The sequence below is a fragment of the Cinclus cinclus genome, chromosome 6 (genome assembly GCF_963662255.1).
Source record: "Cinclus cinclus chromosome 6, bCinCin1.1, whole genome shotgun sequence".
NCBI classification, from domain to species: domain Eukaryota; kingdom Metazoa; phylum Chordata; class Aves; order Passeriformes; family Cinclidae; genus Cinclus; species Cinclus cinclus.
Window position 1 is genome coordinate 26,383,577 of NC_085051.1, and position 27,073 is coordinate 26,410,649.

The following is a 27,073-nucleotide window of genomic DNA, read 5'->3' on the forward strand; positions in this document are numbered from 1 at the left end:
CATCCGGCACGGGAGAGACAAGGAGAGATTTGTGGGTTGAGATAACAATTTACTGAATGCAAAAGACAACGGGATAAGAAACACATGGTAACAGCAGAAATATTGATAACAACAGTGTACAAAAAGAGCTGTTTTACACACAAAAAATTGTGTTCACTACCTCAACTTTGTACAAGAAAGGAAAACAGTGGGTCAGTCTCCTACCCAAGAGTTCTCTCTGCAGGAATTTCCTCCACAGTAAATGGACACAGTAAAAACAGCTGCAGGGCATGGAGCTGGAGAGAGCCCATCGCAGATACTGACTGTCAAGTGCCTCTGCTTGAAGAAAATCTAGTAGTAGTACCAGAACAGGCCCTTAGGACAAAACATCTTGTGTGAACATATGAAACACCATGCCAGTGGCTGAGAAGCTACCATTTCTGGTTTGCTTCAGATCATCTGAGATTTTGGGGTGCATTACAAATTCTGAGATGGGGCATACAAAAAGTAAAGCAGGCTGTACAGGGCATCTACAGAGAGCTGTTTCCATTATCCCAGGAATATGTGTTTTCCAACCAGTCTGAGACTGGTAAAACCAGGCAGGAGCAGCTCCTGCTCACCATTACTATCAAAAAGTTCACAGGCAAAATCAAATAGAATATCTAATCCTGAGAAAAATCTTTCCAGCAGGGAACAACAGTTGAGAATTGAAACTGCACCAGAGTTCCTCAGAGCCTGCAGAATTTACAAAGCTGATGGAATGCCCTGAACTTTGTAGTCATGGGAGAACTGACAAATATAATGATATTCTCCCTGGCAGGCCTTAAGGAGTCAGTCATGATACCCATTTTGATAGTTCAGGTACCTTAGTTTGAGCTCATGAGTGGCTACTCAGATAAAACAGTGAGCAGGATTTTAGAATATATGGCAGAAATTGTCTATCTACCTTGTTGGAAAATCTGTGGAAAGAAGATACTCTTCTATAGATCTTGCCTACACTTTAGGCCAGGCTCTGAAGGACTCCTGTAAAGCTCATCTTAGCTGACCCTTGACCAACTTCTAGATGCCAGCATCTGCCTTTCTTTCACAATGCTTCTGTGGGATTGTTACATAAAACCAGTAAAAAACAACTTCTTAACCAGCTCCAGATCTAGAAAAGAATACCTCTCTCTCTCTGGTTACTCATTTCTAAGGAAGAATTCACACCAGAAACAAGCTCCACATCTCTCTCTGCTGCACCTTTCTTGGTACACTGTGATGCAGTGAGCAGAAAATTGGTAACTTACTGCATGTCTCCTGCACTTACTCCATGCATCCTGCAATCCCCTTCACATGCTCTCTGTTTTTGTAATAGTTCAATACACACTACTGAACAAGTTCCAGATGATATTCAAGCAAAATTTCATTTCAGGGAGATAACTGCAGAACATATGTGTGATCTCAGACAGGACACGGGTGTTAGAGGAGATACCAGTAGTCCTTCAAAACAAATGTTTAAGTTTGATTTAATTGGTAAGACCTAAATGGCCACTGATCCTTATCTCCAACACAAATTTGAAAAATTAAACATCCTTCATAAAATATTTATTTCATTACAATTCATGACACAATAGAAGCACCTGGGAAACAAAACCCATTAACGGTAGAAGGCCATTTAATTGAGGTTATTAAAACTAAGTAAAATGTTTTAAATTGATACTGCACTCTTATAACCTTTTGTGTCTGAAGAGGGCTTTATGGTTTTGCTACCAATAGTCCCAATGAAATACCAAAATATTTTGCATATGAAAAATTATTATCAACTAGTCACCAAGACCATAAGAGATTGCAGACAAAGAGAGCTAATGCTATTTCCCTGTCATGCACTGCTGAATCTTCATCTTTTGAAGACCACAGTGAGATGGTATTAACAGCTGAAACTGCTGAGTTCCATACCACAATTCTGGATAAGATTGAGAAGGTTACTTAGAAATACACGGCCCCTGTCAAGAATGGTGAAGTATTTATCACACGTATGCTGCCTTGGTAAATGCTAAGTAAGGGACAGGAAAATGCTGTTCAAGCAGAGGGCTGTGCCTCTGATACTGGCTGGCTTAGGGCTTGTTTCTTCCGTGCCACAGCCATGCGCAAGGCCTGAAGAATCATGTTCTCGTTGTTCATTATGTTGTAATTAGCCAGCTTCAGAAGCTTGTTGAAATCTTCTACTTTCAGCGAGACCTCCCTGGTTGAGTATGGAGAGGAGAAACTGGAGATATCAACCTTGCCCTGTTCCATTTCAGCAGCATTACGTGACATGCCTGTGAAGACAAAAAAAGAAATGTGTTTGTATAGTCCCATAGAAATACTATACTTTGATAGGTCAGTAATAACTTGGAGAGATAATAGATGCAATTATTATGAAGATAAGTGCAGTGCCATGATTTCTGAGAAATCTACTTCTGAACAAAGCCTATTGGAATAAAACAAGTGTCATTAAAAATCATTGTGGTTGCAATCAGCACCATCTACTGGGCAGCTCATGGCACATCATTTTGTGTGGACACTCCTCAAGGCTCACCAGGCAGGATCTTTGGTACAGCATAAACTAAACACACCTAGGAACAGAGGTGTACAGGACAGCAGGAAGCAGAATATTAGTTGGCTTGGAAATCATCTTAAAAAACAAAGTCTCCATCTCAAATACAAATCCAGAAGGATTAGTATAGTATTTTATGTACTATTGCTTTGATATTCCAGCATATTCAACCACCATATTAAATGGCCTAAATGGAGGGCATGGTGGCCCCCCACAGAACCATTCTATGCTGTGATTCTCACCTAGAGCTGAGTGTCATAAAACCACACACAATTTGAAATATATGCTTTGTTTTATATACTAAACTTCTGGAAATTACGAGAAAATACTAGTTTCCATTCCTCTAATTGAGAAACATATTTCTTCTACTCCCTGAATAGACACAAATAAAATTATGCACAATACTTCACCAGATTTTGCAAACAGAATCATCCCATTTTGCAATCTATTCACTAGTCTGAACAAGCAAACAAGCAAAGGGGGGTTGTATTGGATTGAGGAAAAAACACCCAGGGAGTGGGAATGTTCCTTGATTGAATAAAGTTACCTGGGTACTGTCAACTTACCAGGTGCTACGTATGTTTGAAAAGTGTCATTCACTAAGGGAAAATAAAGCAGCAGAGGAGCTCCTGGGGTTTCTGCACCATCAAACATGTAGCACTCTTTCAGATTCTTCTCATCATCTGTCAGTCCAATGCAGGGAAATGGAATTCCCTGCTCAGCAAAGTATCTGCATGCCTGCTCCAGGGGCTGGTCAACAGCAGCAGCACAAGGAACAGAAAAGATAGCAAAGATCAGACTGCTGCCAAAGCCCAGAAGTTCATGCAAAGTTGCACAAAACAGACTGAGAGAGACCCAGCCATAAATAATGTGGACACTGCAGCCCCAAGGACTCCTTTTCAGTGCCTAAGGAGCTATTTGGAAATAGTCCTCCAGGAAAACACCTAATATGAAGATGGCAAAGAGAGTTTAAACCCTTATTAAAGCACGTCTCTAGAATAAGAATATGGTACAGAGACAGAACAGATAAATTCGAATCATGTTATACACCATTAATTAAAGGAGAACAAAGTCAGAAAAAAATGTGGATCTAAACAAAACTAAATTTGCAGTCTAAGACAGTAAGATTCCCAGTCCCATTATCTGTTTATATAGCAGGATAACTTGACCTCAGTAAACATTACCCATATCTATAACTCTGAATTTCAGAAATAACACGAGATTTTAAAATAACATATTTTAGACTTTTAAATACAGCACTAAAAATATTATCAGAAAGCCCATTTGTGATGACCAGCTTTGTTAAATTATCTAACAAAAAAGTATCACCTGATTTTTAACTATGCATTTCCAAAATATTTCAGAATACAAGAAAGATATATAGTTGGAGATATTATCATTTCCACTGCAGTGCAAAGACAAGTATTTTTCATTGTAATTGCATCACTGAAGTGTCTTCTGCTTGAAAAACTGACAGAACCTTAAGCACTGAACTTTGCTTTTTTGGGGGGGTCCCTCAGGGACAGGTTTACAATTTCTGTTCTATATTTTGAAGTTTAAAACTGTCTATTTATGTATCAAATACTGCTTTCAAAATGTATATAACTATTTTAACCAAATTAGATTCTGTAAGAACAGTAAGTGCATTTGATACGTCGCTTCAAGTTCACTATTTAGGAAGAAATATGTATTTATTAAAAGAGATAAAAATAAAGATTAAGAAACCCTTTACACACTAGGCTGCTCTTGCTAGAAAATCATTTTGTGAGGAAAAAAATTGTACATTTATAAGCAAAATACAGATTAAATTCAGCACCTGAATCACAACAGTTTCTCAACTATATTTGTGCTATTAAATATTATATATAAGACTATAATAGACATCACAACTAGACTTTCTTAACTTCATTTTGCCTGTTTATATTTCATTGGTGAAGAACTTAGGGACAGTTCAAAAGTTTGAGAATAGTTGAGAAAAATACACATATTTTCCTCTCTAGAAATTTCTATTCTTCTTCTAAGATTTGAAAACAGCATGTTACTAAGTTCCACTAAGTTCCTGTTTCACAGACACTTCTTTGAGAGTAGCAGAAAGCAAAGCAAAAGCTGTTGTGAAAGAAAATCAATGTTGAGACTTCTCACCAATGTCTGTGATCCACCTGTGTAATTTAAGTGTATGATGACATCCACTTTCCGCTCTGGTCTCATAAGGGGTGGGTAACTGGTTTCAAAGAAAAATGCTGCATCCACCAGCTCCAGGTGGTCCGAGTTGCCTCTCAGGTCATTGGGAGAGGAGTCTAGCAAAGTGTCTAAAGAGTGGAAGATTCAGAGTTATTAGCAAACTGCAGAAAGACATCTGTCAAGTTAGAAGGCAAAAGGAAGGTGAGCTTCCCTCCCATCCAGGGTTTTCCCTTTGCTTTAGGGTAGGTAGCGTGCAGAAAAAAAAAAAAAACAAAAACAAAACATAAAAGAGCTCCTTCAGCCTCTCCACTCACATTCTGTTGTGTTTCTAAACCCATTAACTGCACCAAAACCTACACATATGTTCCTTTATATGCAGAGTCCCACCCCAGAAATTTTTATTCCTGTGAGGACTTTGAGGACCCAACAGCTAAATAATTGGACGTTTGTGTTACTGAAACTGAAAGGTGTGAGGAGTTCTTTCCCTCTCCCTCCTCTCAGTGAGCATTAGCAGGTAACCACAAAGCCCACTCAGTTCTCTTCAGGACACACAAACGTCCCTCGCTAATTCCCAGCCCCTGTCCCTGCCCCAGTGAGACATGTAGGCAGGAGAGCCATGCACACCTTTCCACTTTGTGAAATGTTCCTGCTGGATGTACTCGTTGTGCATCTGGAAGCCCCTTAGGAAGTTGTGGTACTTGGAGACGGCGGGGCGATCCGTCAGGATGTCCCGGAGCGTCGTGGAGAGGCCGCTCGTAGGAGTGAAAACACACGTAGCCATCTCATACGGCTTCTCAGGCAGGTCTGGTTGTTCTTCTGGAGATACACAGCATAAATGGCATGAAACTGAATTATAACCATAATTAAGAAGAAGCAAGACACAAAGAGGAGAAAGGGTAAATGGGTCATTGCATTATTTTCCCTATGATCTGCTGTGAGTTCCAGCTAGTTTTGTAACAAAAATATAAACTTACTTGTGTTTCCTAAACTCTCGTCAGTTACACGTGACTAACAGAATATTTTCTCATAAAACAGTATGATTTTGGTACGCACTTAAGTAATTCACTTTTCCAAGCAAACAAGAAACAGAGGAACTAATTTTATTAATACATTTTAAGGGATTACTGCATTTAGATTTCATATAGGTTATATATTAAATTTAAAGCTTTTTTTGAAAAGCATAGAAAAATATTAGCATTTTACTTTCAAACTAAATATTTTTACTTTTCAAAAGATAGATTGTTCTATTTGGTTCAGATGTGGACACCTGAATTCAAAACGCTTGTGAATTATTTATATAAACTCAAACATAAGACTTTGAGGGTTTTTTTTAATAAAAACATAGTCCACAGAAATGTGACCCAAGTCTGTCCACTGGCTTTGCTTGAATTTTGTCATGAAGATGCTCATTAGTTTTTCCAAGGAATGGTCTTTCAGTACAGAGCTGCTTCTCTCAGCTGGTGTAAGAGCTCTACCACATTTACCTTGTTTGATGTCTACTAAGTCTTTCAGTTTAGTCAGATTTTGAGGCAGGGATGTTCTGTGCAGGGGAGGAGATTAAAACAGAAACAATTAAGCTTCTTTCTGGCTAACAAATGCATGACATGAAACTTTGACAGAGGTATATCTTTCCCAGCCTTTTAAAGACAATGCTTTGGGACCACCTTACGTGTCCATCCCTATCTCCTTTATATCAAGACCTGCCTGAGGATGCTTTTCCTTCTTGTCACAGTCTGGCTATATAAGAAAAACACTGGCTATTCAGCAAAATCAAATAACTTCATTTTTCTAGTATGTCCCATATCCAGAGACTGAGAGAAAAAGGATGACAGAAAAACTCAAGAACTGGGAAATGTGAGTGAAATTACCCTATCAGAGCGGTGTGGAGGAAGGTATTTTGGTTTACCTATTTCGGTCACTTTGTCTTGGGTCCATCTGTGCCAGAAGTCTTCTGAATTGTCAGCTGCATGCCAGGCATCCAAGAGATTTTTGGAGAAAATACTACTCCACATTCCTAGAAAGTAGAAGAGGTATAATAAGTAATGCAGTCATAAACACAAATTCTTTTAAAATTGCCTTCTGCTCCTTCTCCAGCTCTTCTCTAACTTTTTCTTATTTCTATCCAATTTTTTGCATAAGTTCAGACATCTCCAAAGACAAACTTATTTAGGCAAACCTAGTTCTGGAAAAATTTCCAAGTCTTTTCCCTCTCACCATGTTTTACCTGGAACATTTTTTAAAAAAATTTTTGTATTCAGTTTTCATGTTCCTATTTTCATTTTCTTTGATAAAGAAAAATTTTTCAGCCAGCTCTTTGTCTGATTCTCCTCTTTCTCACCTCACTTCCAGAGAGTATCATAGATTTCCAACTTTGAAAAGTTTTTGCAAGCTACAGGAAATGAAGATGCCTCAAAAGCACTCACAAAGGTACATGACAACTTCTTTGACATTTTAGTTTGTTTTCGCCTTAGCCCAGATGATAAAACCACCTTTGCTGGCAAGGACAGTTGAATGAATCTCAGGAAACATAGAATCATAGAATATCCTGAGTTGGAAGGATCAACAAGGATCATCAACCCCAACTCCTGGCCCTGCCCAGGACAACCCCAAGAATGCTGTGCCTGAAAACATTGTCCAAACTCTTTCTGAGCTCAGGCAGGCTTGGTGCTGTGACCACTTTCCTGGGGAGCCTGTCAGCTGACCCCTGCTGCCTCATGCTAACAACAGGCTTCTGGGGACGAATTCATGAATCGCTACTGTTTCTATTAAAATCTTGCTCACTCACCCAGGTTGGTGAGTTACCTTGCATGAAGCAGATTCGTGACTCAGGGAGTTTCTTCATCAAGCGACCCATGAAAAACTCGCTGCCAAAATCCTCTGCACGGATGAAGGCGCCATATTTCAGGAAGCCCACCTCATACGGCGTGAATTCCACCCACTCTGCCAACACATGCACCAAGGTTAGCTCTGCTACAGAAAATAGTCCAGTTGCCAGGCTTGGAATAAACCTCAGACATTGGCTCTCCCAAGAAAACTGGCTTAGCACACGTTCTGAGCAAACCCTGCCAACAGCCACTGTGGAACTATCACACGGTCCCCAGGTTTGTAAAAGAACTATGTCAGGGCACGAGGAAATTTAAATTCTTCTTCTCTTTATCTAGTGAGTACAAAGATTTCTCATGGAAGGTGGACCAGAACTCACATTGACTTCTACTACCCTTAGCCAGCTATGAAAAACAGAGGTCATATAATGGTTTGGATTGGAAGGGACTTTAAAGATCATATAGTTCCAACTCCTGTCATGGACCAGAACATATATTAAGCAAATTTAAAGTTCTAGTGAATCACTTTCTTGAACAATTCATATAATTTCTGAAACTTTGTCATAGAATTATGTCGTGTTATTAGTCTGAAGTTAACACCTGAAAATGCACATTCACATGCCAAGAGAACTTACAAAATACTGAACTCTTGACGGGTATCGTGTGCCTGTCCAGTTACTCTTTACATTTCTGAAAACTGCTTCTCTGCTCTTGGAGTGAGAATTTGAAACAAGTCTTCATTATTTACTGTATCCCCACAGTGTATCTCCCTGGGTGAAAATATAGCTCTTTTGCACAACTGAAACTTTACCTCTGAAATCTTTGGTGGCAACTTTGTCCTTGACATTAAGGGCAAGGTAGATGGGCAGTGGGTTCTGACCTTGGTTCACTGCCTGACGTTGATCAGAAAGTCTGTGGTGGCTTTTCTGGATTTGAAAAAAACCCCAAAGAGTTAGGTTATAATCAGTTCCTTAGAAACAAAATCTTATAAACTCTAAGACATCATTTTCCTGATTTTGCTCCTAAATTCACTTCCATGTGCTTGAATAACAGTGGATAAGAAAGCAGGGACAATTTCTGTAAAGATAACCAGCCAGCTGGTTAACCAGCCAGTTCAGCTTTCAGTATACAATGACAGCAGTGAATCACTTCACATTCTGTCCTAGCTTTGTATGGCTAAATATAAGTCAGAATATATGGCATATCCAGGTAATTCAGTGGTCATCATATACTTCATCTGTTAATGATCAGAATTCTTCAAGCAGCATCTTAATGACCCTTCTAATCAAGATTTCTTTTTTTTTTTTAATACGATATTGAAAGTTAACATCCACAGAGGAAAAGTCCTTGAGCTGTCCAATACTAACAACTTATAAAGGAAATGGAGGTTTTGAGTATACGTCACCCAAATTAAATTCTAGCAAATTTTGCTATGTAGCACTGAGGCTGGAAACACTATGTGAAATACAATATGAAATGGGAGTATTTAATTTTATCTATTTCATCTAGACAAAAAGTAAACCATGTTTACAGAATTTTGAAATAAGAGATTTTTTTTCCAGCTATCATCAGTCTACGGAAAGTTTGGAAAGTTTTTGCTTGTGTCATTACAATAAAATTAGAAATTTAAGATCCTGAGAGATCAAATTCTAAGTATCTGAAAGGCACCCACTGTAGCTAATATATCTTACCAGCTCTGGATTTATAAACTTTCTTATCACTAAGTCACAAACTGCTGAACATAATGGCTACATCTGCAGTACATTCAACTTAAGAATGCAGCTTGTGAAAATATTGCAGCAGTGGAGAGTTAAAAGCATAGGGCTATAAAAAACGCCTAAGAACCTTAAAAATTTCTTGCACAGCCGTAGTGTTAATCAACATTCTGCTGACTTTCAAGCTAGTCTGAGCATTTCTGCTACATTCAATCACACTTCAGGCTCCAGTGTAGACACACACAGTCTCTCCAAGTTATTAATGTAAATAAGTGATGTTCTGTCTATGCACCAAGTACAGTGTTACTGACCAGGAGTCTCTTCTTAGGACTCTAGTTTCTTGCAATGGTGGTAAATATTAAGTCTATAACTTTATGAGAATGAAGATGTATAGACATTACCCCATCATTTAACATGGCTTCAATCATGAGCCCCCACAGATCAATAAAAGATGTTTTATGTCCTGCTTGGGTCCTTTGGCTCAGCTCTCTGTAATAATTCCTCAGACTTTTCAAGCAAAAAGCCCCCATCTTGCACTTGGCTGCTTGCTTCCGTGCTTCAATAATTACTTCCCCAAGATCCTTACGTGACCATTCAGCATCTTCATATAGCTTTGTCATTGTCCTGCAGACAGGAAACAAGATGGAACGTAGGGAGAAATTAACAAGATGCTTTTGAAACTCAGAGAGTACACTTTGTAGAATTTTGGATGCATATCAATTTATCTTTTCGTTACTCTCCTCTTTGAGCAGAGTTGTAAGTCAAAGGCAACCAGTTAAAAATCAGAGATGCAACACAAGCAGCTACACTAGATGTCAATGCTGTTTCTGTCAAACAATAAATAACAATAAAGGATCATTTTTCATAGGATTAAGGATGTTTAAACTTCCAATAAAGTCTCCTCTTTTGGTTAGGGATAGGTCACGATGCACAATAATTCTTTCATAGGTGACCTTGGCACTCATAACCTGAAGATGGAAGCTATCACTCAGTTGATCACCTCTACCCTTTCTGAAACCAAGATAGAACACAGGCTTTTCTTAACACAGCAAGATCCAAACAACAGTATCAAAATTACTCCTCACCATGTTGTGCCAGAAGAACCACTGATGTATGAAACACAATCCAGAACACGCAACTTTTGGAGACCCAAAATGCTACCATACATGGCAGTGAGTGCTCTTATGCCACACCCAGCTGTGGTCACAGCCACTATAGGCACCTGTTTGACACAAAAAAGAGCAGAAAGCATAGATGAAAGAGTGGCATTAAGGCACAAAGAATGTCAAAATATTACAGAAATGCAAAAGCAGCATCCAGAGTAAAATAAAACAAATGAAGAGATAAAGCAACATTTCTCTATACTGCACATCCCTGTGGAATATATTAGGTCTTGGCACTTTAGAGAGGATTTTTAAGAAACAAAGACCAAACTATTGGTTTGAAATGCCTTCAAATATGTCAGCTGTAAGCTGATTGGAAACATAGATTTTGCTTATTTAAACAGACAGCTGAACTCTCCAGCTGAGATCACACTGGTGGCAAAGTGCCCTGGAGGATGAGCTGATGTTAATGATCCTCACTCCTTATCCAGATGGAGGTAAAAAAATCATCCCTCATCTCCAGGCTTGAGGGAGAAGAGAGAGAAAAATCTCCCAAAAGTGCATTTAACTGGTTACCTCATGCTCTTGCAGATCTTCCTCCAGATGAAGAACATCCTTTAGTGCAGCAGCAACTACCCTCTTTCGGTTTTGCAGGAAATTCTGTTCATCTGTGCAGAGGTCAAACCCCAGGCGGGCATCAAGGTTTCTTGGTCTGAAACACAGACCCTGAGTCCTGACACCAGGGCACAGGTATTGTTATATTATTAGTCACTGTGGACAACTCCAGTTGTGCTTGTGTTTACAGACCAGTTTGTGGATAGTGTAATGTAATAAATGGGAAACAACAACAACACCACAGACAGGCATCTGCTAATTGCTGCAGCTGAAAATGAGAATGCAAATAGTAAGGCAGAGCAAGTAATGATACACTGTCCATTATGGTATCTACTACAGACTTCCGCTTTATTTGCTCATATAATTAATTTTTCAAGTTTTAGTAGTGCTGCCATGCATCCTGTAACAAGATAACCACTGTCAAGAGGCACTGCAGCTGTGAAATTAGAGAAACAGCTACCATGCCTTGAAGTCATCTTGTTTGTATAATTCAGAAATGTGATTTCTTTGTGGAGCTGCTCTCTCCATCTGCAGGCATAATAGTGCACACAAATCAAGACCTATTGCTGAGATGCACTAGCAGCTTGGAAATTCCAAGGACAGGGGACCCATGATTTAATTTTCCATCAATTAAAAGGGAGAACCTCACAAATAAAAACCTACAACTCACACAATAATGAACTCACACATCTGCTCCCATGTGAGCCTGCATTGACTTCTGCCGATTTCAAATGAGCTTTGTGTAGGAGCAGATGCCTCCCAGTTACACAATCAGGTCTTGTTGGAGACTCACTTACCATTCATTTGCCTTTGTGTACAAGTCAATTGTCCTGTCCTGAAAATCGCAATACAAACAGTGTAAGCATGCTCAGGTCATTACTCCTGCTCCTTCCTCCCCCACTCCATCTAGGGCCTGAGTTTCACTACCTTTGAATTCAGCAGCATGGCTGGAGAATCTGGCCAGCAATGGTCTGGACTGTGAGAGAACTTCATAAGTTCCAGCACAGTCTGGGTTGAATAAAAGTAAGCCATTCACTCAAGCCAGGTGGGCTGAGGGCCCCTCAGCTTCTCATAGTTTAACATTCATTATTTGGGGAGGTTGTTGAAAGCTGGGCATCTGAACCATACACGTATGGATGATCTCTATTTTATCTTCTACTTCAAGTATTCCCTTTGCAAATATAAGTCCTAATTGTCATATCCATTACTCTTAGCCTGTGCACTATGTTGATGGTTGTACATATTAGATGTGTCGTGAGGAAGTTAGTTTAAATTTGGAACAGGGTTTCACAGGGCATGCCTGGATCTATGTGCAGAACCAAAGAAAAAGTAACTATTGCATAGTTGCAGAGTGACAGTCACTCACACCTTACACCATAGCATGCTTTGTGTCTGACAGGAACTGAATCACTGAACTCTAGGACTAATCATCCACCAAACTGAATGTGTGTTGGGCTGTTTTCTGTTAGGAAAGACTTTTTCTCACCTCTCCAATTGCTATTTTCTCTTGTATAGGAAGTGAGTTCAGAGGTAGAGTCACAGATTCATTCATATCCCTTTCATTTTGACTTGATATAGACTGGGAAAAAAAAAGGTAAGACAAGTTACTTATTCTACACACACACAAAAAAAAAAAAATAGTAAAAGCAGTCTCCCCTGTCTCACAGACATGCACTCATCAATTCCCAGCACACACACTCAGGTCTTGGAGGTCCCCAATGAAAGGGCTCCATGCTAGTGGTGCTCACTCACCCTGCTGAGCCGTCTGCGGCGCGGCAGAGCCACTGTGAGCGCTGACTGGTTGTACTTGATGTAGTGGAACCTGGCCGGGGACGTCGGGCACAGGCAGGAGCTCAGCGTGTGAGTCTGGGTTCCTTCATACGACCCGTCCACAGTTAATGCAAACTTTCTCTCTGAAGCAAAGGTGTTCAAACTTAAGCTCTTCAAAAAACGTGGATAATTTGTTTGCACAGTAACGTAATATATGTTTTCCTAAAGTAATGACATCGTTTTGATACCCAAATTATAGGAAGAATAAATAGACTGATTTATCTGAGGGTTTCAGTTTTAGAGATGGGGTACAGAATGTGCCATATAGTGACTGTTGCTGTAGCACCACTACACTTAGATATATAGGTGATAACAGAGACTATGGCTCTGTTCATTAGGTAGTGATTCACAGCCAATAATAGTTTGGGGACACACTCTCTTCTGAAAGTCTGAACTGTAAAAAACACCTTATTATTACACCAGAATAATGTTTGAGTATTACATACTATCTTATTGCAGAGACACTTTGAAAATTTTGGGGTTTTTGAGAGAAACATGTTTTTTTGTATCAGACCACAGTTCTCTTTGGTAGCAGTAAAATCTCAGTCCCTCTATCACGTTTCTCTTTCCTTCAACCCGCCATATCTCTTTTGAAACATTTCTAGCACTTACAAAATAATATCTGGTGGTTTTTTTCCTTTAATGCAAAAAGCATCAGACTTGTCTGTTGAAGTAATTAAAAATGGTCTTTATGTAGAAAAACATCAACCTGAGGTTCAAGGTAAAACATATTCTGTAAAGCTATGCACTCCAAAGTATGTAGTCAGCCTTTGAAAGAATTACCCCATTAAGCATTTTCAGTCACATCTTGAAAACTTTTTCTCTGAGCTCAACTGGATCATCCAGGTGCTTAAGCAGTGTGCTGGACTGGGATCATCATGAGATGTCAGAACAAGATACTTTGAAAATTGCATAGGAGGCATACAGTTCCACAAGCATGGGCTTGACATGGCACTGATACACTGCTTTAAGTGTGCAGCAAACATCTTTGTTAATATACTGTGTCTTGTGTTTTACCTAGTGGCATGTCTTACATTGTTATACCTAAAGAAATTCTATGAAGTGAGATGGTAAAAGAGGCCCAATTCTCATTCTGCCCAAAACCCAAAAATAACAGGAGTTACCTTCATTTTAGGGCCCAAAAAACCCTCAATTCCTTGCATAACTGCTTTGGAAAATTTTAAGTATCTGGCAAGATGTCACTGCAGAGGAAAATATTTTGTGGGGAAATTGGACCATGTGCTCATCTCACCACATTCAGGAATAATCTCTATCTTTTTTATCAACTATGACTACCTCCACATGCCACTGGAATCAGTGAGATTTTTGTCTTGCATCCAAAATAATTTTAAAAGCAGCATACTCAAGTGTAAACCACTGAGTACTTTTGCCATTAAGTGACAACCTGATTTGCTCTATAAGTCAGTGAAAGGCTCACCCATAGTGTCCTTCCTCAGCCTCCCATCGTTCACCTGCACATCCAAACAGGAAACCTCACGGGACTGTAAGAGACAATGGGGGCAAGGACAAAGGCATTCACTGTCAGCAGAGCTCAACCTCACCCAGTCCACTGGACCCGTGCTCACAGGGTCCTGGGGCACACGCCTCAGGGGAGAGGTGGTGCCAGCCTGTAGCCCCACTAGCAGGTCCAGGGAGATGGGATTGGAGTTCCCCATGGGAAATAGCAGAATACATAGAGATGAGGAAAGAGAAGGGATCTGCTCATTCTGCCTGCAGGAGTAGCTGTTCAAGGGCCTGGGGGAGGAGTAGCCACAGAAGGCTCTCCAAAGGGGTGCCCAGCTCTGCCTGGGCAGTGGGAGGAATGTCATACCCCTGAGCCCAGCTCAGTTTAGACAGAGGTGAGCACTGCCAGCAGCTCACAGTCTCCACAGCTTTAACCTCTCCCAGCATGAGTCACTAGCTGGGACCACATGGGAAAGCCAATGGCAATACCAGCTTTAGGCTGTGTGTGTTGGTCTTGGTCAATGTCTCCAATGTCTTTTAGCACCAGCTTTGCAATAAGCATTCCTATACAGCAGCAAAAAAAGATTATGAAATAAAAATTACCACTAGAACTCCATTAGTAACAATGTTTTCAGGAGGATCTGGACTGAAATACAAAATGGAAAACAATCAATTCAAAACCTGTACATTCTTATTTCTTCTCTTTTTCTGGACTCTTCTTTAAGCATTATTTCATTATCTTTATAAGTCCATCTTTGGACAGGCAGCACGGATAAACAGAATCAGAAATTCTACATGCATATACAATCCAGTTTGTCTCTCACAGGCTAGAACCTAAACTTTACAATATTTGTAGACATCCACCAAATAGAGGAGTTCCTCACTGTATCAGACAGGATCATTTTCTGACACACTGAAGACAATTTACACAGAGATGGCATAATCATACTATTGCCTAAAATTGTTCAGTTCAAACCTGTGGAATCAGAGCTAAAAATCTGCTGAATTCATCCAACATGCCATAAATAAAAATGGGGGAAAATTACCACATGCATTAAAAATCAGCAGCACTAGGACTGATCTACATGCTTATTTTCTCCATTAACTGTACAGTCAGCAAAGAAACACAGAAAAAAAAAATCTTGTGACAGAGCAAACATCTGGGATCCCACAGTAAGGAGCAAGAGGGGAAACTTAAAATTTCCTCCTATGTAGAATGTGCCTTTCAGTTTGCTGAGCAGCTACCATCAGGGATATCTCTCTGCATCTCCCACCAGTACCTGTACTTGCTTCTCTGTGTGTCTGGATGCCCAGTGTAGATGCATACATACCATGCGCCATCATGCATTCCTTCTACATTAAACACTCTACCCAAAGTTACCTTCTGTTTTATTCAGATGTTGGCAGTGTTAGTGGGTTGCAAACTTGAACTGATCTGTAGCAGTAACCTTGTGTTTCCATCTTACACCTCCAGCTATTTTTGATCTTAACGCACCTGCTCTCCATTGTGAATTCAACCTCCAGCTCCTCTTTTCCCTGCAAAAGAAAATTAAGGCAGTCACCACAGCTTGGTCTCCTGTGAAGAGATACCCTACAGGAATCTGCCCTTCAGGGGTCTGTGTAAACCAGTGTCCACCTTTTGTTGCTGCACATGCCACAGACCTCATTTCCTTCACGTTGTATCTGTTATACGTCTAGTATCATATATATCTAGCATCTTATCCATTAATTTAGCAGACTCCAAGTGTAGGTCCTGCAGGACAAGTGGAATGCATACTGCAGGGCCTCTTGGTGGCTGCTGCCCCCTGCTCCCTCTTGGCATGCTCTCCACACAAGCATATTCCCACCTGAACACACCATCTTTGCTTTGTCCTTGAATTTTATCCATACCTGTGGATTCAGCTGGAAACTTAGCTGAATGTTTTCTCCAAGCTGGATTTTGGAGACATCAAAGAAAACAGTGAGGAGATGGTCATCTTGAGTTACTTTGTCCTCATCACACACTTTAAGCTCCAGAATGTTCTGGGGAAAAATTACATAAGTATGAATGGTTTAACGAATATAACATGCTACAGATATTTCATTTTAGTTGAAGAACCTTGGGAAAGGATAAAAAAAGAGAAATATTGCAGTTGCTCTCTGTGTACTCTATTGACTCTGCAGGCAGATATACAGTCTTACCAAACCATCAAAATCTAAACAAGTACAGTAAGAGAGCATGAATACTCCACAAGGAATCTCAGAAAGACCTGCAGAGTTGAAGTATGGTATGTTTGATATCTGGTAAGAATAGCTGTTGGAGGTGTCTGCATTCCTACCTTAACCTGGCTCTGAATCGTGAAGTGGAAGGTCTCATTCCACGTTGGGTTCTTGCTGTTCTGGACAGTCTTGGTGCGGAAATGCTGCACGGAGGCTGTTGGCAGGCTCAGGCTCACATAGCAATCAGACTGACTTACTGTTGAAGACAGGGAAAGCAGGAAAGCAATGGACCAACGAAACAATCTAGTCCACTGTAAGGTGGGCATTTTTAAGCTCTGTACACAAAGAAATACACAGAATTCAGGTTTGGCAGTAGCTAAGATTCCATCAAGCTGCTGCTAGACAACCATCTTGCTTTACTACTCTGAAAGCCTGTCAGTGTGCTCTTCTCGAGGACTACTTTTATCAGATTCTGGGGGAAAAGAAAAGAACATTCAAAATATGCAGTTATGTTGCTGAAGAGCCATCCATACATGTAGGGGCACATACACACAGTGGCCTCATAGAGCTGACTACCATGGACATCAGCAGCTGTGACAGGGGCTGCACATGGACAGAGCCCAGCTCCTACTCACTGGGCTTCCACAGGTAAGCATGAATATGATTTTATATGTCTAGAGTAGCTCTGGCTGTAAGTTCTGTCTTGTCTACTTTCTGAGCATCCTTTCTTTCCTCTAGGACCTCTGGCTGCCCATGTGGAGGAGGCAAGAGTTTGTTGCATTCAAGATTCCCATGGAACAGAATTTCTGTCACAGAAGGCATATCTGTGACACCAAGGCACATGATTTCAGTCTGGTTTCTTCCCTTAGGAAAATTTTGAAAGGGAACACTCAACAACAGAGTTTCTCAAGAATATTTTAAAAAAATAATTTCAAGAAAAGAAGATTAATCACCAGTGGAGATGAAATTATTGAATTTAATCTTCTGTGAAGAAGATTATAAGAAAGGTATTGAAATGTTGCACAGTTTGATGGACAATATTTGCTTTGAGAAGCAGATGTACTGGGGCAGAGTTTTCATCAATAAAGCTGGATAAAAAAAGGTATTGCTTAATGTCACTTTTTTCACCTGCATTTCTGTGCCTCAGCCAGAGTGGCAAAGGTATTTGCAACACTTCATGTACAGGTGGCAGCTTGTCTGTGCTTCCTAGCACAGAGGTAGCTGATGTTGCTTCTTTGCACAAAATTGCATTGCTCTGCTGCTTCCATTCGAGGTGTGTTCAGGTCATAAAGTTCACCTATTAATTCTAATGTTTCCAGATGTAGCGAGGGGAACTTCAGTGTTTTTGTTTTCCTTTCTCAGCTGAAGTGACCAGTTGTAAAGTGTAGCTTCCCACCTGAACTCCATCATAGGAGCTTTTAGTAGGAAGGAAGGGTTAGCAGCAGTCTGCAGGCCTTGCATCATCAAGAAGCACTTTCATTCTGAGATCAGAATAATCTACTGGCAAATACATTTGTCATCATTATTAAGAAATAAAAAAGCAAGTATGAATCATTAGATTAACAATCTTGTGGACTCACACGCAAAAGTCAGGGATGGTCACCCTACAGAATATGATCTCTTAGGGATGACAACCTACACAAGTGCCAAAGATAGCATGGGGAGCACTGCCATAAATGCCAATCCCATCAGTAGAATTGTATTTCCTCTTTTTGTAATGCCGTGTACTCGAGCATTCCTGCCATCACATGGCAGTCACACCTTCATCTGACCAGCATCTGAATAGGCCTTAGTCTTGTCACACAGTTTTCCTGGCAGACTTTACTTTGGGAAACACAAATTAATTGACTTGGCCCATTATTGACTCCCCATGTGTAACTCAAAAATTTAAAAAATAAAAAATCAGCCTTTTTCCACACCCCCCCCCCCCCCCGACTTCTCTGAGGCTTAAGTCATCTTTTCTGAGTGACTCTGAATGAAAGAAGAGTAACTTTGACTGATAAAGTAGTTGTCATATGTATTAAGATATCTATTTACAACAAAACAGACATCAAAATACATAGCTGAGTTCTAACAATTCTAATAACTCCCAAAGTCCTGTCTGCATACAGGAAATGTCCCTCTAAAAATCTTTTTTGGCTCTTGGGAGTCCAGACTGATATTAGCACAGATTACTGTTGGCTTTTGTCACCACTAGGAGAAGAATCAGAAGGATCCAAATGGGTAAGTCTATGGGTGTACCAACGTTTATTTCATTGACATTTCCCAATTAGTAATATGTGCTCTAACTTTATCTGTTGCATAGAACACAGTATTATTTTGAAACTCCATAAACTACTTTTTGTAAGTGGCAACTGTCTGCTACTGCACTGTATCACCCACCTTTAAGAAACGACTACCTGTCAGACACCAGAGCTCTGACTTCTCACTTGGATCTCTGACTTTCTCTAGAATTCTGATAGCCACTAAACAAGTGTTCTTCCCACTTCCCATCTGCATAATGTGTTTGGTGATGCCCTCTGCGCTTCAGAAATGTCATCTGAAACCTAATTACCTCTTGACTGTAAATTATTTTCCAGGTGTTAAGAGGGAGGCATTTACAACACCCAGGAACCATTTTTACACATCTCTGACACCTCAGGCTGATGTTCTGCCTGACCACCTCCAGGTATAAGCAGGTGAGTGAAAAAAGGCACTCCACAGCCTATCCTGTGCCCTGCCTGGTGTGTCTCACTGTGATGTCCCTCTGCCTTTGCATGTACACATACAAGGCTCCCACTGCCAGCCACGTGTGAGCAAACCCCATCACCCTGGTACGTAAGCCTAACCAACACCTAACTACAGCCACCAGGCTTTCACAGGATGCACACAGCACAGCACCACACCAGTGACCTGTTGGGTCCCTCCCCTCCACCATGACACACTCACAGCTGTCAAACATGCTTGGGATGGCAGCCATGGTATTCCTGTGGGGCAATATCCGGCCAAAAGCAGGTGTGGCAGCAGGTATTTATGAAAGCACGGTCTCCTCGTCCAGTTATTACACTAAGTGTCTAATTATCCTCCAGGATAATAGCAGGCAGGACTGGATCTTAATTGTGCTTCACCATTAGGAAGCATTACAACAACATGACCCATGCTGAAAAACACCATAGCCACAGCCCCATGCTGCATCCCAAACAGCAGGACACCCACTCACCTGGCTCAAGCTGAAATCTCACCTGCCTCATAGAGAGCTTAAACAGGGCTCAACCAAATGTTTTAATTTTAATTCTATCTTCTTTTTTGATGTTAACACCTGCAAGCTTCAGCCCACCTGTAACCTGGGCAGAAGCCCCAAACATCCTTCTCCTCATGGATTGCCTCTAGCTCCTCACTGTTTCTGGGAGGCAGATTCTTCTCTTGACACTTATGGTATAGATTTTTCTTGTCGTGTTGAAAGGACCTGAATGAAGAATGTGGTCTCAAAACCTGTTTGTCCAGAGCATGTCCTTGACCTGGTCTCCCTGCACTTGGATCCAGCCAAGTCACCAAATATAAGCTATCAGCAACAGTTCAGAGGAGAATTTTTCTTCTTTTTCTCACAATTCATAGCTGAGTAGGTGTCTGGCTGAGGGCAGGAGGACATGTCAGCATCACTGTCTTTAGAGGGCAAAATATTAGATAATTGATGTCATTGAAGCTGCTAATACTAATTTTTAAATAAGAATGTGGGCTACTTCTGTGGCCTTCTAGAAAGTGATTTACAGGCAGATTATCAGAATTCAGTATGTCCAAGGAGATCAATTCCTGTCCCCAGGGAGCATTCAGTATTCATATTCTAATAGGTAAACTTCAAGAAAAGGCTTTCACACTTTCTCCCACCCTGCCCTTCACTCTGGGTGGAGCATCCTACAAGTATTCCTAAAACTGTATTTATATAATCTCATTTACATCCCTCCTTAAAACACTCCTTTGTTGGGATGTTGCTAAACAACCTTCCTTGTTTGCCTTTATCAGTCCACATCCTCTGATTTTATAATGAGATTTCATGCAGCACCTAGAACAATAGGCTGCTGGTGTGTAGTTGCAACTGCTTAAATGATAAATAAATAAATAACAGTGAAACAATAACGACAGTGCAAGAACAGAACACCAGAGGAAGTCTGCATGTTCCTGCAATAAGTATCATGGTGGAACACAGTTCCTCAAACAATAATGTATTTCACTGACTACATTTTTTTCCTGGATATCAAGGAACTTTTACATGAATTGATCTCTTTTGTGGCAGAATTGTTATTGCAATTCTGTAAAAAAAAAAAAAAGTTTTGTTGAAAATATAAAACATACTTAATCATTTTATAAAACAGAGTACCCAAAATTGTCTTATACAAAAAATCTTGAAGTTTCCAAAATTAAAAAGCATAGTTTAATTTTTTAAAAAAAATCTGTAAAAGCTTAAAAAATATAATTTTCTCACTAAGAAAATACTCTTACTATGAAGAATATTTGTAACTCTACACTGGTCAAGGTCCATTTAGCCAAGGGCCCACATTCAGTGTCCACTGAGGGGTCTTGGGCATTTTCAGGCAGCAGTGAATGATGGCTTAAAACTGCTGAACTTAGTATCCCCATGCAGTAGCCTACTTTCACATTGTTTAACCCTTAACACTCTGTTTTCCTTGCTTTTCCATTTGCTAATTCCACTTAAAGACTTAATTTCTCTGTAGTGTCTTGGATTTAAGCCCCTTTGCCCATTTTTTGGTGGGGGGAAACCTTTGGTCTTATCAAGGACAGACATCATGCATGATATTTATGGATGCATGTCTAAGGAGAGCATAAGAGGGAAAACATCATTTAATGCTCTCTCAGCCCTCACAGTTTAAAATACAGAGGTTTCCTGAGCCTACTTTAACTGAATTTTTTTTCTTCTATGAACTTGCCACACTCTGCCTGCAACCTGCATAAAATTTGGCATTCATCACCCAAGGTGAGCACTTGAACTTGAAATTTAAAAAAATCTCAGCAGACAAAGCTGTGTTTTTAAGGGTGGGTTGGATTGATGCACATCCAAGTCTTACCCCATTAGGGAATCAGGATGCTTGTGGAGGACACACCCAAATCTGGGAACTGGCAAACAATCACAGGTCCAGGAATATCAAGAAACCCAATGAGCCTGATGAGCATGTGGGTGTGCCCAGTGAGGAAAGGGAATGTGAAGAACACAAACAAGGCACTAAATTCACATGTGTTATCAGTAATGTCAGATATGCATTAATACACAAGTGGAAATTAGTGTTATAAATTACACACTGAGGGATCAGTGGGAAGGGGGCATGAAGAAGATTCGGGGTTTAAAAAGCAGAATGAATTTAAATTGCCTTAGGTAAAAATACTCTCTTATGCACTGAACTCCTATTAAAGGTCTTTTACTATCTATTCCATAAGAGATGTTAGTGAGGTTTTGAGATTCTCTTGTTATGGATTAATTTTCCCATCTCTATTACCTGGAAAATGGAGCACATAGACCAATAATAAAGTTAACCTGCAGCATCAGGTTGGGAGACCTTTTAAGCAGTAGATGAGTATTAAAAAAGTGATCTTAAAACTCTACAGAAACCTAGTGCAAGGTTAGGCACAATTGGCAAGAGATAGAAGAAGCCAATTTAAAATGCCAGAAATCAGTAAGGTGAGTGAAAAATAGGTGACACTTGCAATCTTGTTCTATCTATAAAAGTTTGTAAGAAAGTGAATGTATTAAAAACAGGGCTGAGAAAAAGGAGAATGAGGAAAAAAAAATCAGTGTTAGGAAAATGGTCCTATACAGAAGTCTACTATGCTGGTGGTGGAGGATATGTGACTCTGAGAACTGTAAAGATAGCTGAATCAACTCAATGATGCACCTCTGGTTTTACACAACACAGCAAAATTTTGTTTGCATTTTTTTATCTCAAGACTCCCATTTTGCTGCTTCTCAGTGGAAGTCCAGGTAAGAAGTTATGAACATTCAATTTCACTAGCTTTTACACTGTCAGAAAAGCTAAGCAGAGGTTAAATTAATTAATTTAAACTTTTAAAATATAGGTTTATATGATAAAGAGCCTGTCATTGTAATCTGTGACTTCCATAAGTCTGGCTGCATAGAAAAATATGTCCTCAAACAGTTTAAAAGCAAATCTTTCTGATAAACACAGCTGACAAATTCCACACTCAGTAAAATTAAATGTCATTGGAAGTAAGCAGGTGTCAGTCAAAAATAGATTCAACATTCAAACATAAGCAAGGCAGTGTTCCCTAACTGGTATGATTTTCTTTTCCTACATGATAAATGTCCACAACAAGTAAAGCACTCACCTTTTGCAAGTGTCTGTCCCGGGTTTTTGTGCAAAATTTTTCCCTTCCAAAGTCACCTCTGTTGCACACACTGCTGCTTTAGAAGGCTCTATGGGCTGGTGGGACAGGGCTTGGACTGGGAAGCAGAAGAGGCTGAGCATTTCACTACCTGTCCTGTGCCCTAGAAACTTTCTAGTATTGAATAGGACAGCATCAAAATATAATAAAACCCATTTAGAAAAAAAACAGCTTGAAGATGAAAATGAAAAGCATTGATCTAGATGAGAAAAAGGTCAAGAGGAAGTTTGGTAAGCTCATTGTCATGCAGATGTTTTAACAGAACATAATTATCTAGGGAGATATCTAAGGGTTGCAATTTTTCCACACTTCTTTTTTTCAGTGCAGTGTGCATGTTTGTACATTCAAATAAGTTTTAGCTGTAGGAAGGGATTTGTCTCCAGACTATAACTGAGCATCAAATATGCTTTGCATGCTGTAGAAGTAGTCCAGCAAGAAGGTTCATATAGATTCTTCTTCCCCATAAATTCATCAACAACAAAGCATCTTACTGCTCTTCACTAAAAATCAGCGTGAGAAACTCTTCTTCATATACATTTGGTCTCTGGACAAACTATTGCAGAACTTGAAGCAGATAATGCTGGAAAGGCACAAAAATATCTTGTCCTGGATCTTTTTAAGTGAACAACTTTAGCTTGGTCCTGCTTATACAGAAACTCTCTGCATTCAGACATTTCCATGTGTATTAATGAATAGATACAAGATAAGTCTCAGATAGGAGGAAGTGGTTGTCATTCAAGCCATTTTTTCTAATGTTTTGCAGTTCAGATATTTATGGACCATTAATAATATTTGCATAAGTGTAATTCCTGGGCAGTTTGTAAAAGTAATTAAGAATAGAAGAAGCTAGCTGTGAGCCAAGCCTATTGCTGAAGGAAATTTGATAATCCATGAGAGGTGCCAAGTGTGCAGTCCTGAGCTCACATCAAATATCTTTGATAGGCCCAGGGTTACACAGGGTGGACATGACCAGTAAGAAGGAACCATGGAAAGAAACTTCTTATTGCAATATTTCCTGTGAATAAAAGAACATTTATTTGCAGATTCAGATGTGAAGTATTTTATGCAATCTGTGCAAACATGTTTTGCATAACAGCTGGTGGCTAGACTTCAGTGTTATATTGACAAAGATAAAAGGAAAAACAATGTCTTCTAACTGTGTTACCTCATGTTCAACATACCATGATCACACATCCTCTGTCGCTCTCCTTTTAAGTATGCTCTGCAGTGTTTGTGACACTTGATATATTCAGAGTAGTTTTACAAGCATGACGATGCTCCAGGGGTACAGCAAAGATACTCACACAAGTCTGCTTTCCTGACATTTTTCATCTGTATGATCTTTACGGTGAGCAAGTTGCATGGAGATGGTTCTGTCTGTTGAACATCACACAAAATGCATGGGATGAGAGCACAAAAAGGAAGAACAGAAATATAGTCAGAGATAGAATTGAAGTGTTTCAGTTCCAACCAATAAAAGCATTTCTAAACCAAGGTTCTTCCTTGTGCATTGACTTCTCCCCAGAAGGTTTGTAGCCAGGTGTGACCACAGACCAGACCTCTGACATCCTCCATTTTCCATTCTGAGGACACCTTCAGCTTGAGGTATCTGACTCTTACATCCCAATCTCATAGAAAGGGGTGATAGACAACCTTGCTGTGTTATTAATATAGTTGACACATCTTGGGCTGAGAAAATTCACAGGATGTCATATATATATATATATATATATATCCATTATCTTTCACAACAAACAGCAAACTATCTAGCAGGGCAGGAATTAGTAACGATATCTTGAGGTAATGATGCTGCTCATCAGTTGATTTATAGCTACATAATTACATTCTTAAGTCTGATATAGAGCAGAGCTGGTTTTTAAAAAATGAGGATCTGGAAAGGGCCTTCCAGAGGCCTATCCCAAACTTCTCAGGAGGAGTGAGTGAAAGGCATAACTCTGCAATTACTTCTCTGTGAATAATTCAGCTCACTCAACCTTCCTTTAAGCAACATTCTCAAGAATGTATCAAAGGACATATGTGCAGCTTTCCAGTTCCTAAAGGGGGCTTATACACAAGAGGGAGAGAGTGACGTTTTTACACAGCTAGTTATAAGATGAGAGAGAAGGGTTTTAAGCTAAAAACGAAGAGAATTAAATCAGGTATTAGAAAGAAATTTTTTACTCAGAGGGTGATGAGGCACTGGAACACTTTGCCCAGAGGAGCTGTGGATGTTCCTTCCGTGGAAGTGTTCAAGGCCAGGTTGGATGGGGCCTTGAGTTACCTGGGATAATGGGTGTTATCCCTGCCCCTGGGGATGGGGCTGGAGCTAGATGATTTTTAAGGTTCCTTCCAACCCAAACCTTTTTATTATTTCAGGAAACCACCTAAACCTAGAAGTAGTTACCAGGAGACACTTAACAAACCTGTGAGGAAACAGTTTTAATTTTGCCATCCTCTCATCTTAAGCAAAGATAAGAGAAACGTGGTACTTAATATGCTGGGGCTGAAGTTGAGGTACTTTTTTCCCTAGATAATTGTCCTTCTTAAAGGAATAAAAGAAGGAAAAATTGCACACTTAATACTCTAAACTACAAAAAACCAAAACAACCAACAAAAAAAAAAAAAAAAAAAAAAACAAAAAATAAAAAGCCCCAAACAACAACAAGAACAAAATCCCACCAACAACAGAAAAACCAACCCCAAAAAACCTCAAAGAAAACTACATCAAAAACAAAGAGAAAAGAGCAAAACTGAGTAGTGATACAATAAACACATATAAGAGTCAGTTCATGCACACTACCTACAGAGCAGGGAGTACCAATACAGCAAATACATAGATAAGTATAGAGCAATATATTACCATTCATTCCCTTATGCCCCAAAACTGACACCACTTTTAAGAGAGTTATATTTAACATCTCACACAATATTAGTTTCCTTACTTTCCCCATACATTCATTGACATTAGTGATAACTCCTTAATTTTCCTCCGTGTGCTGTTTTGCCAGGTGGGTGGAAGCAAAAAGGTATCTTTTTTATTAATTGGGAATTTTCAAAATAGTAAATGACTAAATCATTGTGTTTGAAGGCCAAAACACAAAGTAGTCACAAAACCCAGTCAGAAAGAAAGCCTGCTTTGCTCTCAGCCTCGGTGCTCAGGATAATTCTCAGAGCTGACGATGCAAGAAGTGCACCATCCCTTCCTACAGCAGGTCCCCTCTGTCCCCGATGCTCAGTTCATTGCAGAGCCTCCTCTTGCCTTTTCTTACCTGGCTCTTGCTATAGAACAGCCCCATGGTGGTCTCTTCCCCTCTGAGCCAGGTGTGAAACGTGGCAGTGGATGTGTCCGAAGGAGTCTCAGGCAGGCAGCTCCCTGTGCTTTATGTGGCCAGGCAGGTGCACACTGTGAGTGCCTGACTCAGTGCAGCCTCACCCGCCACCGCCACTTTGAGCAATCCCCAGCTCCTCCTCCTCTTCCTCCTCCTCCTCTCTGCCCGGGAGTGCACACCTGCACCAATGCACCTGGCTCTGGCACTGCAGGAGAATGGGCTCTGCACTTGTAGTTACAGGGAAACGAAGACTGGAAAGTGCTCTTCCTTTCGAGGTTTAGTTATACTGAACAGATGTTTCACACTTCTAAGCATCATCACTTTTTGAAGAGGCCACTATGCTCTTGCCTACAGGTGAGCTGTCAAACTGCAGTCCCTTGTGGGGAGGTGACTGGCAGCACCCAGGGACCATCTGGCTTCCCAGGACTTGTTTGGCCAAGGGCATTCAAACAGACCAATGTGCATACAAAAGCCTTTTTACAGCTTTCATTGTTTTAGGGATTCTCTGTTCTTTGCTCAAAGACACATCTGAAAGAAATTTTGTCATCCCCATCTCACCTTCCATTTTGCTCTATTCAGACAGTAATTGTCTTTCAGCCAAGCAGACATTGCAGTGACAAATATTACATGAAAAAATCCCCAAGTCACCTGTTGAATCTATAAGAGAGTTTCCCTTGTAAAGAAAAAGATTTAAAAGCTCACTCAGTTTCCCAAAAATTTTGTTACTTTGTGCATCTGAATTAAGATGCTTCAGTGAATTCCTCTAAGAGGATATATTTGGGAAGGTGAAATTAATGTTAAAATCAATGTTAAATACACCTCATGTTCTCACAAATTCTTTATGTTATCACATTTATAAGACTTCAGTGCA

At 40.0% G+C, this 27,073-nt stretch overlaps 1 protein-coding gene across 1 annotated transcript; it reads right to left on the bottom strand.

Moving 5' to 3' along the window:
- Window positions 1-2,037: 2,037 nt before the first annotated feature.
- On the bottom strand, window positions 2,038-26,169 carry LOC134045511 (cytosolic phospholipase A2 epsilon-like). The gene is made up of 20 exons (XM_062495315.1): window positions 26,143-26,169; window positions 24,178-24,250; window positions 16,603-16,739; window positions 16,175-16,306; window positions 15,780-15,820; window positions 14,888-14,930; window positions 14,259-14,322; window positions 12,743-12,903; window positions 12,477-12,569; window positions 11,788-11,825; window positions 10,952-11,108; window positions 10,358-10,494; window positions 9,674-9,896; window positions 8,369-8,483; window positions 7,538-7,675; window positions 6,642-6,749; window positions 5,360-5,551; window positions 4,697-4,863; window positions 3,121-3,304; window positions 2,038-2,276 (listed from the first exon to the last, which is right to left on the bottom strand). Exons 1-20 carry the CDS (start codon window positions 26,167-26,169, stop codon window positions 2,038-2,040), a joined length of 2,469 nt encoding a protein of 822 aa, XP_062351299.1.
- Window positions 26,170-27,073: the final 904 nt, after the last annotated feature.